The following is a 15740-nucleotide window of genomic DNA, read 5'->3' on the forward strand; positions in this document are numbered from 1 at the left end:
GCACACACCACTCCCGACAGGAGCTGATTTTAGATATATATATATATACCTACACTGAAGGTAGGAACATGATGCCCTTGACATCATCTGCTGCCCAAACAACTACTTCACATAACTTTGCCATAGATGCAACTTGTAAATGAAAACATTTTTTAAACGTAAGGCCTATGGCAGGGTTAAAGGAAAGTGTCTGTGTCTGCCAGCCTTTGTTGCACTTCCTGGCCCCTCTGTTTGGCTGGTTGGCAAAAGGGTCATGAACCCTTGTTCCAGGAATGTGATTACACTGCCAGTGCTATGTTGTGAGTTCTCTCTCCCTGACCATTGCCTATGCTGACCAAGGCTGATGGGAGGTCATCTCTGTGCTGGGCTATCCAGCTCCTTATGCCCACTTGATATTTTGAAAGGAAACATTTCCCATCAACAGCACCAGTTCTTCATAATTTTATTTTATTTAATCCATTGAAAAAAATAGACAGAACTATAAGGTGGGCACATATTTTCAAAGAATATAAAGGTCACATCTCTTTACATAGTCTTGTTTTAGATCCATAGAATAAAAGGAAGAGAATTTTATAGCAAGAGAGACAGACAGAGAGAGACAAAGATGATTTATATCTTTAGTGGAAAGGACAAATCTGTAGGTAAGCGTCAACACAACTGTACTATGATTAAGGATAAGCTCTTTCTATTATCTAGAAAAATAGAAGCATCACATTTAATAGTTTCTTTCAGGCAATCAGATTTAAGGAATGAAGAATCTCTTAGCTTTAAAAAATATGCATGATTCACCAGGAAATGTTCCTGCACAAATCCTATTGGAATTCATGGAAGTTAGGCAACAACATGGAGGAACTTGTCCCGTGGCTTCCCCAGGCCAGAAATTTGCTGCAGGCATAGGGGCTTTGATGCCCTTTTCAACAAAGGGAGCAGATCTACACATGTATTCCTTTGTGTGTGTACATTTGCTCCTACCATTGATGTAAAAGGTCCTTCTTTATGTGCCCAGGAGCTCTGTGTACACTTCAAGAGCTCTGTGTACACAACACAGTGCACAGTGCATGAAGCACAGAACTGGGCTTTTACTGTTCTTATCTCGTACCAATGTGAAATGCACACGCTGTACGGAAAAACAGCCTCAGTTACATTTCTTTTCCTACTGAAAACTTGAGACCAGACCTGCAGGTGGGTTAACTTGGTATACACTTCCACACAAAAGTTTTCTTCTTCTTTTTAATAAATGACAGCTTTCAAAATTGCACTTCCCAGAAACAGAAGGCGTTAAATTTGGGGCTCAGCTCACAACAGGATATTTTTCAATCATAATACTGAGAAGTGCCTCTTCTGATGGTTAGGGAACCATACCTTCTGCCATGCAGGTTGCTACAAGAATGCATGGAATTCTAGTGACTGCAATTTGGTAGACACTTACATGGGAAAAAGTCCTACTCAGTGGAACCTCCATCTTAGTAAACGTGCATAGGATTTCACTGGTAGACTCTAAAGGCTGCTCTTCAGATGACAGTAGTGGATGGATTTCTTTACAAAGAAGGGCTTATTATAACTCTTCTAGAACAGGACTGGGAAAATATGGAATATCACATTAATGATCTGTCATTTCTATTTAAAAACAAACGAATGATCAGGTGAGGGCATTGACAGGTTCCCATTATGTTCCCACCACAGCAACTCATGCTGCTGAAGAGAAAAGCTGCCTTTTGGTCTGCAAGACAACTTTCTTCCCCAGTGGTACAAGCACACGTGGTGGAAATGAGAAAGCTGCTCCCATTGTCTGCATGATGGTTCTCTCCAACGTGCACGGATATCGTTTTGTTGGACTTTGGCTATAGAGCCAAGAGAACATAACTTGAAGCCGTCCACAATAAAACAGGTATGAACATGTCAGTTAACTGGAAGCAGCACGAAATGGGTGACAAATTTAAAGGGAAGGGCAATCAAATGGTGCTTTGCAAGGGTTCAATGCAACTATTAAAAATAAGAGAACAACTCATACATTAATGCTTTGTTCAAGCCACTGATGGCTGAACCATCCCCTTCAAGCCATTTCTACCTCCTTCCCAATCTGCTCCTTTCCCCACTGGCTGCAGAGTGCAGTTACACTGCATGGGAAACACAGATTCATACACAGGCCAAAGCTGACCTTTTCAAATTCACAAGATGGGTATGTTTGGAAAGAGAAAACAAACATCAGGTTTCAGATAACGGCTGGACATTTTGAACTTTGGACAACGTGACGGGTATCTTGGATTCTCCAGGCGCCGGGGCTTTGGTGATGGGGTGTGCATGGGCTCTGATGTCTGCAATTCTCTCTTTAAATTTCTGCTGCAGGTACCTTTCTTCTTTGGAGTAGCTTTTAGCGAACGCAGACATCAGCAAGCAGGCCGCCATTGTGGTTCCTCCGATGCAGAACAATATTGCTCCAGCCAACTTGCATATGTCAAGGGCTCTGTTGAACTGCACTGCACGTGTATCCACCACCACAAAATCTTCTACTCCCAGGGCTTCAATTTTGGGTGGCACAAGAAAACCTACGACGAGAACGATGATCCCTGTCAGCATAAACACCGTCCCTGAGATGAGTCCGACCTAGAAGACAAAGAAGATTCAGAAATCAGCAAAGCCGCGACGGCAGTTTTTTGCTTTATTGTTTTCAGTCTTAGCTATTAAATCTACGTGACATGTCACTGACATCTGCCATCACACCAATGAAACGTGCAGTGCCATTGTGAGCCCCTGGAGGCTTCTGTCATGTAGAATTTGAGTCGACAGATGATTTTCACAACCTTAACTGCATCCGCAAGCAGTCAATGGATACACAGACAATGGTAATTCAGCAGGGATGTGGGCAGAAATGGGAAGTGTTCATGTCCATAAATAAATCTGTAGGCTTATAAATATGTGGGTTCCTGAAAAATGGGATCTGAAACACAATTTTGGGAGAGGAAATGGACATTTCAAGGGAAAAGGCAGTCACCAGTCTCCTGCGACCCCAGAATTTACCAAATAGGGAAGCTTCAAAATGGCAGACATTTGACCCACTCATCTTTGTTCTTGTGGCATTAATTTTCCCCTACCCAGATATTATAGGGGAGACTTGCTGAGGCCCATAAATCTTTCTAATATTTTCATCATCTTAAGTGTGAAGCAAGCCTAAGTGAATTTTTGAATTTGGAGCACCAGTAGTCAAATTCCTCCAAATGTGGATCTGTTGAGTTCTCAGTTCTGTAAAATGGGGAATAATCTATGCCATAACTTGTTACATGGATGAATAATACAAGATTTATTTATGCATGAAGGCCGCAACCCAGAGCATAGTGACAGATACCTAAGCTCTGGCAACATCATCAGTATCTGAGCACAAGGCACACTCAGAATAATCTTACCTTTTAAAAATTAAAATAGAAGAGTGCCAATAAATTCAAATTAAGTTTCTTGGGGTGCGGGGCATATGTGTGTATGAACTTGGAAAAAAGTGTCTTAGTAGAGCATGAGACTCTTAAGCTCAAGGTCTTGGGTTCGAGCTCCTTCTTGGGCAAAATGGTTCCTGCATTGCAGGGGGCTGGATTAGATGACCTCCATGGTCCCTCCCAGCTCTGTGATTCTGAATTGAACTCATTCTGAATGTAGCTATGTAATATGGGAGGGAATGGAACCTGATAGAATGGTTTGATTGCCTTTAATAGTAATATGTTAACGATGCACATCCTTCCTTTTTTTTTAAAAAAAAATGGCACTCATTATTATTATTATTTTAATAGTCTGAAGAGATAAAAAGCTGAATTTGGATCAATTAATTCTGAAAATCTGGACCTGCTTTTGGTCCGTGAAAATATGGTCTCTTTGTTTCCACAATTTTAACACTCCAGAGGACTCTCCCTCCTTACAATATACTGACACTACAATGCAGCTCTGCCACTAGGGCAAATGCAGCCAATCAGGGGCTCAGAAAATGTTCTTGTTTGCTGCCTGCCTGGAACTGCAAAAACATCTGGCACCTGGAAGGCCACAAAGCATGTTTGATGAGGCTCCGCCTGGCTTTTCAGGTCATAGTTGATGCAGACCTGCTGCAGGAGAAATACTGGATAGCTGTTACCTTCCAGAATGCAGAGCTCCACCTGCTTGGTGACCTCTGGATCTGAAAATCTTCATCATACTCCCAAATGGATGCTGTGCAGTCCTCATAAAACTGATGCAGGTAAGAGCGAACTCCATAGCGCTGGTAACCTCCTTCCGGGGTACCCTGCTGCGCCTGCTTGGATGCACAGATGTCAGCATAAGCACTCATCCTTCTCCCCTGCAATGAAAAAGGTCAGACAATGGAGTACCACAGAGGCATGGCACAGCTCGCAGGAAAGCAAAGTAAAAATAGAGGTGACATTTTGATAGGGAAGATATCCCATGAAGAAAACCCTCCAGGCAATTGTACGATCAGACCCTTCAGGGGTCCTGATCATAGTAGTTTTCCCCTTAACATTTCACAATGAAAGCGTCAGTACAAAACCAGGCACCTCGGGTTAAAACTATCCATCTCCCCTTGGAGATGCTCAGAATGCATTGACAGTGGAGAGCACAACCATAGAAAAGGCTGGGATTAGTTTAGGTTGACCAATTGCTGCACAGAGACTCAAAGGATAAGGGGGTGTCCTCTCATATACCATGGAAATGCATTAAGAGAAAGCAGGAATGGCCAGGTGGCTGAAAGTGTGCTGTTAAAAAACCCCAGAAAAGTTTGGTAATGGGTCCGCCATATATACAATTGCTCCCGCAAAGAGGATTCACAGATCAATGATAGATCTCCAATAAAAAAGATCAGGTTCAGTTGCTGTGAGCTACAGTTGAAAGGATTTCAGGTGGGAAAGCTGGGTAATGCTATTGCTGGAGACTCTTGGGTCGAGCAACAATTCTGGGCTAGATAGAACAATGATCTGACTCAATATTAGGTGGGCCCTATGTTCAGTACTGGATCTTCCCACTTCAGCAAGAGGTGGCATTATGTTGGGGGCCAGACACAACCTGGATGATGGGCTGGCACAGCAGAGTCCTTTGCAAAGCCAGTGTGCAATGCTGGGAGGACTGGACAGGAAGCAGGACCAGTGGCAATCTGTTTACACACCATCCTAATATTTCCACCCATCCCTGTTGCCTTCAACAACTCAGAAAAAAGTAAATCTCTGAGGAGTTTGGCTAGCCACAAAGGGTTTCATTTAACAGGGATAGCTTGCCATGATACCTAGCATGGCACCTATCAAAACATTTTTTAAAAAAAAGGTTTGTAGTGGTATGGAGAAATCTAAGTGAGTTCATAGTAAATCAGGATGCAAAAACAGACATGTGGTAACACTGCCCTTCCCACGGTAGCTGTAATCTGAAGACAGGATTTATAGCCTGCCTTTCTTTCACCATGGATGTGATGCAGAACGTGAGTAAACACTTGCCTGTATAAGTATTCAAAGCATGCAAGTGCATTGGCCAGCTTTCAGGTGAAGTTAGCCTACTAGTGATCATTAATCCGAACAGACACACCAATGACACTATTGCCATACATGGATGAGCCAATGCATGATTTAAGGGCAGTTAAATGTAACACAGTGAGCACAGATTTTTTTTTATGGCTAAGCGCCTTTTGCCAAGGTCCACATCATGTCTGTCTGACCCTCAGTCTGCAGTCCCCACCCTAGTTGATTCCCCTAGGGTGGGACCACCCTGTCTCTTGAATGTACTCTTAAAGGGTAAGGCTGTAGCTCAGAAGCAGTGTGTATGATTTGTGGAGGTCTCTGGCTAATCGGATATTAAGACTGGGAAGGATCTCTGCCTAATGTCTTGGGAAGTGAGCAGAGGAGACATTACTAAGCTTTGGTCTGAGTCAGACTAATGTTCATAATTTCTCACCTTTGTAAAGAGCTTGACATCCCTCGCTGGCTCTGCTCACAGCCCCTGCCCAGAAAGATTTTGAATTGGCTAGCTTACTGCCTTTGATCATGGACTCATGCTACAGCAGCAGTGCCCCATGAGAAATGACCAGCCCTATGAAATAGGCATTTGCTTAACATTACAATTTATTATACCTGTTGCCAATAATCAGTAGCACTGAATAGTCCTTAAAAGGTTGAACTAACTTGCCTACCAATAACTAAAATAAAATATTCTGTTTTTTTAAAAAAAGCTACTTATGTTAATCCATGCAGAACTCAGAAGCAACACTGCGGAAATTATTGTAGTTGCAGCGCAATACAGCTGTTATAATATACTACACCATTAGCAATGGCTGAGTGCCAGCCAGAAGCTTCTGCTTCAGAGCTTGACTTTTCTCCCTGTGATGCATTTAGTAGGATTATATGAATCAGAAAGTGTGAGTAAGATCAGCACTGAATAAATTTACCTGGCATCCTAAAAATAGCGTGTGATTTCCTTTTATGAAACTCATTGAGACACTTTGATCTAAAGCAAGATTTCTTCTCCACAACTCCTGTTTCTAAATTTAATTTCTTATAGTGGATAAGGTTTCATGTCCTTTTCCTGTCAAGTCATTCATTCTAGCAGCCAGATGCAGAACAGCAGCTCTGCATACATTACCTATGATGGAGAAGAGTGTCAACCTATTTAAATGATACAGAAATCAGACAGAAGTCACAGAAGTGGGCACAGGCTGACTGCTGCTGCTACTTCCATCACTATGACAACAATCCTCAAATCCCTCGGATTAAATTCTTTCAAGGTTTCAGGTTAAAGTACATTACGTACTATGTTGGCTGCCTGCTGTGTGGTATTTCTCCTACTGGTTGAGGAATGTCAATTCTTTATGAAAGTTTGTTTTCCTGCTGTAAAACACACATTGCTATTTCTTTGTCATGGGCACTCAAGGGATTCCAATACCTTGGAACCCCAAAAGAATGTAGCAGTTGGTATACCAGGGAGACAAACAGCTATTTTTTATTTTAAGCATGATAATTTCATGTGCACAATGGATAGGTATGATAGCAGTTCAGCATCACTTGGTTTCTCCATGCCTGACTTAAAGGATGACATGAATAGCAATGTTACACCATTTGTGGCCCAATACTGTGAGGAGATGCACTGTGGATGTTCCCATTAGAAGGTGCAAACATGGGAAATTAGGCATCATCTAAGAGAGGAGTGGGGAAGCTGTGGCTTCCAGATGTTGTAGGAGTCCAACTCTCATCAGTTTCCAGCAACTGCTATTCAGAAGTATTACTACCTCTGACCGTGGAGACATGGCACTGACTCCATGCTTCATGTAGGCAGAACATAGCCCCCCATCATGGTGAAGTCTTTGTTTCCTTGGGCTTTTTAATTTGTTTCAGTCTATAAGAACTGATGATGAAAACAGCAACAACAATGGGCAGCATGAAGCCACTTTTTCAGTGTCAACTGACTCTAGCTACAATCTGAAGAAGTGTTGCGTTGTAGAGAGTAGAATTTGCCAGCTATGCTGGCGGTTTCTGCCACAGCAGTCTTCCCTGCTGAAGAGATAAGCCACATGTTATCCAAACCAATGTTTGTCTCTTCAACCATGCGGCCTACCACAGCAGAAACAGCTGGTGAAGCTCTTAATGGCTCAATATGCTCCTCACCCAAGTGTACATCACTTCTTTGGCTCACAGCTCTAATTTACAATAGTAATTGTAAATGACAGCTAACAGGAAATGTAACAAAAACCAACCCAGTCAGAATGCAACCACAGCTGCACCAGTTATAAGTCTTCTGATTGTAAAGATATCCATCACTGTCTCATCACTCTGAAGGCCAATTGGAACATCCTTGCAATTAGTTAATTAATTGAGAAGGTCACATTGCCCTCCTTTTTTCTTCCATCCATTCTCTTGTCCTTCCTTTACTTGTTGCCTTTCTGTTTTGTTTTGGCTAGTTTATTCTATTTCCTGTTCCCCCCTCTTCCCAAACAGATGCTAATGCTGTCAAAGAATACAGCAACACACATCTGTTTGGCATTGCATGTATTCCCAGTCTAATGCTTGAAGTGGCAGCCATGAGTCAGAAAGCAATTGATGAAAATCACCGCTGAACAGTGGCCCACATCCTCACTGGTGGGCATTTATTAGAGGCAGCCAAGCCTTGGGGTGACTCACACCCTCTGCTTGTGAATGACAAGCAGAACGAACCACAGGCAGGTGACATCATCAGCCCATATCTATGTGGGGCACTCCTACGCATTCACCAGCTGTGGATGAATAGGTGGAGAGCAGTAGGGCTCATGCAGTAGTGTGCCAGCTGTGTGAACCATACCTTGCCTTCACTGCCTCCAATAGTTGCTCACTAAAAAGGGTGGGAAAGTCTCTTGGTTTTTAGGTCAGCAGCAGTGTCCATTACTGGCCTCTGCCTAACCAGCCTCAACTGCATGTCAGAAACTATGCATGTTGCCCCAGTTGTGGGATCCGCACCCACTGCTGAAATCCATGTGTGTCAACATCTTTTTGCATGTGCATTTCCTAGTTTACCAGGTCATGCACCCAAAAGCCTGCATATTGCCCTTACTACACTGGAGGCTGTAAGGGTTTATGGCTTTAACACTACAATTCCATGATGCAGTGCAGCCACAAGAAAAAGCACATGCGCAGCATGATTAAACAGAAAGTGCCACCATCTTGACTTTACACAGCAGTCAAGACTCGGAGGAGGAGGAGAATGCAGCTTGATCAAGAACACAAGCCCCACAGGTGTTGAACCAAGGCTCCGACCCGTACACTGAGTCCCTTGAGCCCCACTCCCAAACTGGAATTTCTAGAGACAGAACCCACTGAAAGACTAGCACCATTTACATCAGGCACTGCAGCTGACAAGTGACTGCTTGCCAAGGCAGGCAGCACACAAGGCAGGTGCTGAATGACAGGCAAGAAAGAACTGAGCTCCCAGCCAGAAAGCTACCACTTTAAGTGATACTACATGCACGACCGGCAATCACGTTAGCAGTTTTTGTTTATTTAATAGCAGGTGTGTGGGATCTCAATATTAATCGGGACTGCAGCACACAGGGAAGTTAGAGGCAAGCCTTCTGTCCCCAGCTGTGATCCCAGTGAAAATCACCTCCCACGCTACAATTAATGACAAGGAAAAGACTCTCACTGGCACCAGTGGTAACCTTCCTTACCTGTCAATAACCCCAGCATTTTTAATCAGAATCATGGGTGGGGAGAGAAGGGTAAAACCTTCCTTCCCTGTGTGTTGTGATCTTGAGAAGAATTGTGCACACACCCTGACTTTACTGTTAAAAACCACATGCCTGATTGCCAGTGAAGCATTTACTGTGATATACAGTATAGTTTTGCCCTAGTACTCGGTGCTCTTCAGGTATGTGGGGCTGAACCTTGCAGGTGTAGTCTGTCCCAAGGAGGACAGAAGGCTTCAGTTGAACTCCAGATGTGGTGAACTCCAATTGGAGCTATCCGAGGTACTGCAACCTGCCTGCTCCTGTTTGTGGCCAGGCCAACGTAGAATGTTTACAAAGCAATGGACCAAGGGACTAGCTGAAGTTTGAACTGCAAGAGGATTTTATGCAAAAACACTTTGGCTGGGACTGGGAAAACAGAATTACCAGCAAAATCCCTGTGAATGGTTTCTTTCATCCCTTAAATCAGCCTTCCCCAACATGATGCCCTCCAGATGTTGTTAGACCCCAACTCTCATCTGCCCTGGCCAGCATGGCCAATGTTCAGGGATTATGAGAGTTGTAGTTCAACACCAGGAGGGGACCAAGTGGGGGAGGGCTGTTTTCAGCAAGCCCCCTCTCCCCAAAATTTAATGTCAACTATGCAAGCTTTCCCATAGAATTGAGTTGTGTGGGATCTTAGAGACCCATGGATGGCATCACTTATGAAACTTGTTTCTCTTATGCTCTGGGCACAAAACAGCAGAGACTGTTATCACAAATGTATGTTAGCTGAAAGGATGAAGCAGAGCAAAAATAACCCACACTTACGATGGAGAAAGAAGGCATTGGAAGACTTCTATTTTTACAAAATAAATGTTGATATATGATGTATTATTTGCTTGCATCTAATTGATTGTTGGATAAAATACAAATCTCTAAGGTTGTCTAAGGAAGGTAAGTTACACTGGCCCTTTAGTTATAAGATTTAACTTATCTGGCAAGTTGTAGCTGACACTGAAACTTTTCACAGCAGAATAGCTAATGAGTGAGATCATCAAGAAACAAAGAAAATGTACAATCAGATCTTTGGAACATGCAGCTGCCTGGTAGGTAATCCCTTAGCAACTTCTGTTGCCATGGCAAAGGCTGCCTTGCGTGGATTTTGAGCATTATTACACTCCAGCAGCACATTGCAGGTGTGATCAGATTTGTGAATAGATAGATTAAATGTTGAGAACATGGTTGCAAAAAGTACTGAATGAATCTTTAATCTATTCCATTATATTTTCATGAGTAACTTGAGAATATGTACCAGTATAATGTGAACCAGTAACATAACAGAAGAAAAATAGTGATGCTTGTCTCAGTCAGTCCAGGGAAATGTGAACACATTAGAGCTCTTTTTAGATCATTTATTGGTCCCCATCAGTCTTTCATAAAATGACCCTCCCCCCCGCAAGCAGAACAGATGCAGATGCAAAGGAACTGTGGCTTGAGCTGCAACTCAAAAGAGAATATTGACTGCAATCCTATAGCTAAATGTGGTCTGGTTGGGGGGCTTTAGGAAACTGTGTAAGTGTGGAGGGTCTATGCTGATGGAACCTTCCCCAATATGCCCATGAGAAGTTCTGCTGGTGCAGCTGCCTGCCACTGGTGTTCTGGGGTCAGTAAGGGGCCACAAATGTGGTTTCCCAGGGAGGCATGTCAGGAGTGACCTTGAATCTGCAGGATCCAAAGCCCACTCATTAACCACAACACACCCACAAAATTAGATGAAAATTGCACCGACCCATGGTCTAAGGTAGACATTTCACTCCCACTGAAGTCAACAGGAGGAAAAACTAAACACCCTGTCTCCTTCCTCTCACCCTGGCCTTAGTAAGCCAGTAGGGCAATGGATGAGGCACTTGCTCTACCATAGAGTCTCCTTCTTCCTAAGTATAGTATTGCTGTGCCCACCATTACATACAATTTAGCAGATTTTTAATGAGCACATCTGTGTACAAAGAACAACTTTCTAAACAGAAGATTCTGTTATAGTAATTTTTACTCCCACAAAATAGAAGAGGGAATTGATAACCGTGGACCAGGCAGCTGTATAAAAGTTTCTAGTTTTTGAACTTAATATGAGTCTTTTTGTGAGAACTCTTTACTGTTCAGAAGTTTGCATGCGGCATATTTCTCACACAGAGTGATTACAATTCATCTATATGCTGTTGCTATAAAAAAACTAGAAAAATCTATTTTATACAAGCAGTCCTTGATTGTTTGTTGTTATACTTACAGATAATGTGAAAATTGCAATAACTTGTTACTTTCTCATTCTTAAGCTAAAAAGTAAGATTGACTTTAATTATGTTAACCCACATGCCTTCTGTGAGGACAGCAGTCACCCTAATGCCACAATCCAGGGCATATTCACCCCTTTACCCTTATCAAATGGCTAGATGACCTTCACTGACATGAAACAGATAATCCATAGAATGCTACCTTCAAAGATAATATACAAGTAGAGCAAGTGAGAGGGAATATTTTTCAGAGATTTTCTTTTTTAAAGTCAGCACTGGCAGGCTGTCCTTTTTTTGCACTGGAGAGGGGGAGCATGCATCCTTAAAAGCACAGGAAATGGCTTCAAAAATGGCAGGGAATTATTGTTGCTGATTCAGCGGCGACAGTAACCTTGCAGGTCTCCACAAGTTTGAGTGCTTATGCACTCTGCTGTTACAGGGAGAGAACAACATCTAACAAAGTAAGGTGAATTTGGATAGGCCTTGAAGGCTGACTACCGCTTCTGATGCCGATGCTTATTTGTGCTGCCACGTCCTCTACAGCAGTCACTATCACAGAGGAAGTGCTAACAGTGCTGATCACGTTTCCCTCAGCATGCTGTGTTTTACACTGGGAAAATGCAGTGTCCTACAAGTTGTCCTACACTTCTTCAAGGAAGAACATCTGGATCCCCTGAAACACTTGAGGAACCACATGCATCTCTCCAAACAGGATCTGGATAAGACCTGATGAATGTCAAGTAGTCACCCACCCATTTGAATGAGACATTTAGGGCGAGGGTGAGGAAGCCCCCCCCCCTTTCTCTTTAAGCTCAAAGGTAATTTGTAGGGAACTGCATGCCAGTGGTGGGCATGACCTGAGGGATGCCATTTGTAGCACTGCATAGCTATGTGTGTGTGTTCTTAAGCTTTCCTCCATTTATCTATCCATTCCCCCCTTGCCATTAACACATCTTGGAGCAGATCACTTGCAAAGGGATTCTCCCCCCATCTTTTTGGCTCCGTCCCATTTCCTCAAGCAATTCCCAGAGGGGTGGTCCGGAGAGCAACAGTGGGCCTGCAGCATCTGGAAGTCCACCTGAAATTAGCCTGAGGGCCATAGGTCTTTCGAAGCCACATGCTTAACTCTTTGTGTGAAGGCATCTTAACACCTGCCACAAACATTTTGCCATCAGCTTATGCAACAATCTGTTGTTTACAGTAGCACCCCAACAAACCATTGGGGGGTGGGTGGGAAATCCTCTATAGGATTTCATATCCTCCTCTCTGCCTCTGCCCTATAAATCCTCTTTAAAAGTCCCCCCCAATGGGTAGGCAAGTCATTGTTGAATACTTCTTTGACAAGTTACTAAGATGATTACCAATAAATTATAAACGCAAGCCATGTTTTGAGAGACACACGCAATAAAGGAAAAGTCAGTAAGCTTCATTGTCAATAAAATGATTTACCTTTGATTGGCAGACTTTAATAATAGAAGGCAACAGTTTCCTTTGGGGTCTGACCCACAGAACCAGGACTGAAAAATGGGGGGGGGGGAGCTGGGGGTGCAATGTTACAGGCTTAAAATACATGGAACATGAGAGCCAATGAACTATTGCATAAGAGGAAGGAAGGAAGGAAGGAAGGAAGGAAGGAAGGAAATAGAGTATGGGGTGTTAGGTTTAATAATAATTAGAAATCAAATTAATACCAATACTAATATTTTTTATGTATATAGCACCTTAAGGTTTCAAGGAGGGTCACACGATGTAAAAAGTAAATATGAAAATCAGTTAAAACAATGTTTAAAAATGTGCAATCAGGTCGCTGGAGAACATTTCTTAGACAAGGCACAAGATAAATCAAAAGCTGCCTCTAGGCCCGGCCAGCAGGGGCATTTGCCGGCTCGTGTCCTTCACTGCCGTCCCGCTGCTTCCGCGCGGGAGCTCTCCGAGGTGCTGAACGTCAATAAACGAGCCAAGCAACAGTTTCAGCGTCCCAGGCACTCTCCAGCCTGCAAACTCGTGCATTCATTTCCTACGGTTTTTTTTTTAATTAAACGTTTCTAAGAACCTTCCCCTTTCTACCTGCCAAGTAAACAACAACGGGAGAGGACACTTTACCCCACTTTCCTCCAATGCCCCCTGCGCACCCTTCATTTCTAACCATTTCGGGACTCTTTTAACCCTCGAGCCCCAACCATAACGCAACGCCTTCCTCCAGATCAGCAAATCCTTGGGAGGGGAAGGGCAGTCTGCAAGTTTAAAAAACAACAAAAAAGCCTTCTAGCGAAGGGCGAGGGTTATTTCTCCCCCGGACGGAAACTCGCCGCGCAAGTTGCAAACACTGTGTCTACATGGCTCCTCCTAAACGCAGAGATGAGCTTCTGCCCTTCTCTCTCCTTCTGTAAAACTGCTAGGACAGAGTATGCAACATGCAGCGAGCACCCGCTCAAACGCACACGCACACTTTGCAAAAACGGATTATTCGCTCCCTGCCTTCCTTGCGGACCCAGATCTGCTCCAGAAGCTCGCTTTTTCTGTGTTTTGATTTGAAAGTAACGCGCAGGGTTAAAACAAACAAACCAGAGAAAGCGGCGGGAGCGAACGAGCAGTCTGCAACTAAGAAAGCTCCGGGTTACCTGATCCGCCTTCTCCTCCACCTTCCTTGCCGGGCGAGCAAATGCAGCTGGGTTAGCCGCAGATCTCTCGCGCGGCTCCCATCTCTCGCCTGTGCGTCGCTCCAGCCTCAGACGCCACGTATTATGGACACCCGGCGAGCTCGGCGCGACCCGTGCCTGCGCACTGAGAGCCGCCGGGTGCTGCGCAGGAGGAGGAGCCGCCGCCGCCGCCGCCACTTCCTCGAGCGGCTCAGTAGGACTCTCGGCTGCCTTCGGTCTGCAGGCCTCGCTTGAAAGACGGGACTGCGGCTAGACAATCCTAACCCCATTTAGCAGGGAGGAAGCCCCGTTGAATTCGAAAGGACTTAATTCTGAATAAACACGTTAGGAAGGCGCTGGGAGGTGATCCGCCTGCTGCTCGCTCTTCTGGTTCGCGTGCATAAGAATCATAGAATCGTAGTTTGGAGGGATCCCAAGGGTCATCTAGCCCAACCCCCAGCAGTGCAGGAATCTCAGCTAAAGCATCCATGACAAGTGGCCATGACAGATGGACAGATTCAGCTGTGGCGTCCAGCCATTAGTCACAGACGTCATGAGTTATAGGGGCCCTTCGACATTATTATTATTATTATTATTATTATTATTATTATTAATCAATCATTGTGTTAGTAGCCCACCTTTTCTCCAAGGTGGCATGCATGCTTAATAATAATAATGATAATAATTTATTCGTACCCCACCCATCTGACTAGGTTTCCCCAGCCACTCTGGGCGGCTCCCAACAGAATATTAAAAACACGATAAAACATCAAACATTAAATACTTCCCTACACAGGGCTGCCTTCAGATGTCTTTTAAAAGTCAGATAGTTGTTTATTTCCTTAACATCTGGTCCTTGACACAGGGCAGGCGCCACTACCAAGAAGGCCCTCTGCCTGGTTCCCTGTAACCTCACTTCTCACAGTGAGGGAACTGCCAGAAGGCCTCGGAGCTGGACCTCAGTGTCTGGGCTGAACGATGGGGGAGGAGATGCTCCTTCAGGTATACTTCTCATTTAAACCCCACAACATCCCTTTAAAATACAATTTAAAATCATGCACCACTGAGCACAGCATGTTGCAATTGCTACACCAGGCAAGGGCCTCTCTTTTGTCTCCGGTGAGATGCAACATCTGGAATCTTAAAGAGTCTATACTATAAGCCAAGGACTTCCTGCTTTCACTCTCCCCAGCCATTCAGGACTTGGATAATAGGCAATGCATTGCCAAAGTAAAGGTGATCCTTACCATCACCATGATTGGAAAGAAGAAGAAGAAGAAGATATGTACATAGCATGTATTACTAATTTGGGGGGTAAGTAAGCTGAAGCTGCCTTCAAGGTGTAATCTATAAAGCAGGCTCTGGGACAAGCCCCCTTAGATGTTCTTACAGAGATCAGTTGCTCAGACTGAAGATGCAAAGGAAAAGAGGAAAACATGACCCTACTGGCCGCATACTGCATCTAACAACTAGCAGGTTGCTCTGCTTCCTGGCAACTGGTAACCATCAATGGCCCCCAAGAGCAGCTGATGACTAGCTCAAGGCAACTGTTGGCTTTTTCTAGTAGATGTATGGAGAGCAACTGAGAAATCCAAACCCTTGATCTTTGTCCTAAAGGGGATCTACATGGAATGGAGGTGTCTTTCCACCTAGCCTTACCCAGTTCTGCTA

At 44.0% G+C, this 15740-nt stretch overlaps 1 protein-coding gene across 1 annotated transcript; it reads right to left on the minus strand.

Moving 5' to 3' along the window:
- Nucleotides 1-426: 426 nt before the first annotated feature.
- Nucleotides 427-14269, minus strand: NRSN1 (neurensin 1). The gene is made up of 3 exons (XM_083449229.1): nt 14052-14269; nt 4112-4312; nt 427-2604 (listed from the first exon to the last, which is right to left on the minus strand). The coding sequence occupies exons 2-3, from the start codon at nt 4301-4303 to the stop codon at nt 2206-2208; spliced, it is 591 nt and encodes a 196-aa protein (XP_083305355.1). The 5' UTR covers nt 4304-4312; nt 14052-14269; the 3' UTR covers nt 427-2205.
- Nucleotides 14270-15740: the final 1471 nt, after the last annotated feature.

Source organism: Podarcis tiliguerta, assembly GCF_965153285.1.
Source record: "Podarcis tiliguerta genome assembly, chromosome: 7".
In the NCBI taxonomy this organism is placed as follows: domain Eukaryota; kingdom Metazoa; phylum Chordata; class Lepidosauria; order Squamata; family Lacertidae; genus Podarcis; species Podarcis tiliguerta.

Excerpts from the sequence above, each read along its gene's own strand:
- NRSN1 (XM_083449229.1), bottom strand. The coding sequence starts at position 4,303 with ATGAGTGCTTATGCTGACATCTGTGCATCCAAGCAGGCGCAGCAGGGT. Across the intron at positions 2,605-4,111 it reads GGAGCTCTGCATTCTGGAAG|GTCGGACTCATCTCAGGGAC; the intron begins GTAACAGCTATC and ends TTTGTCTTCTAG.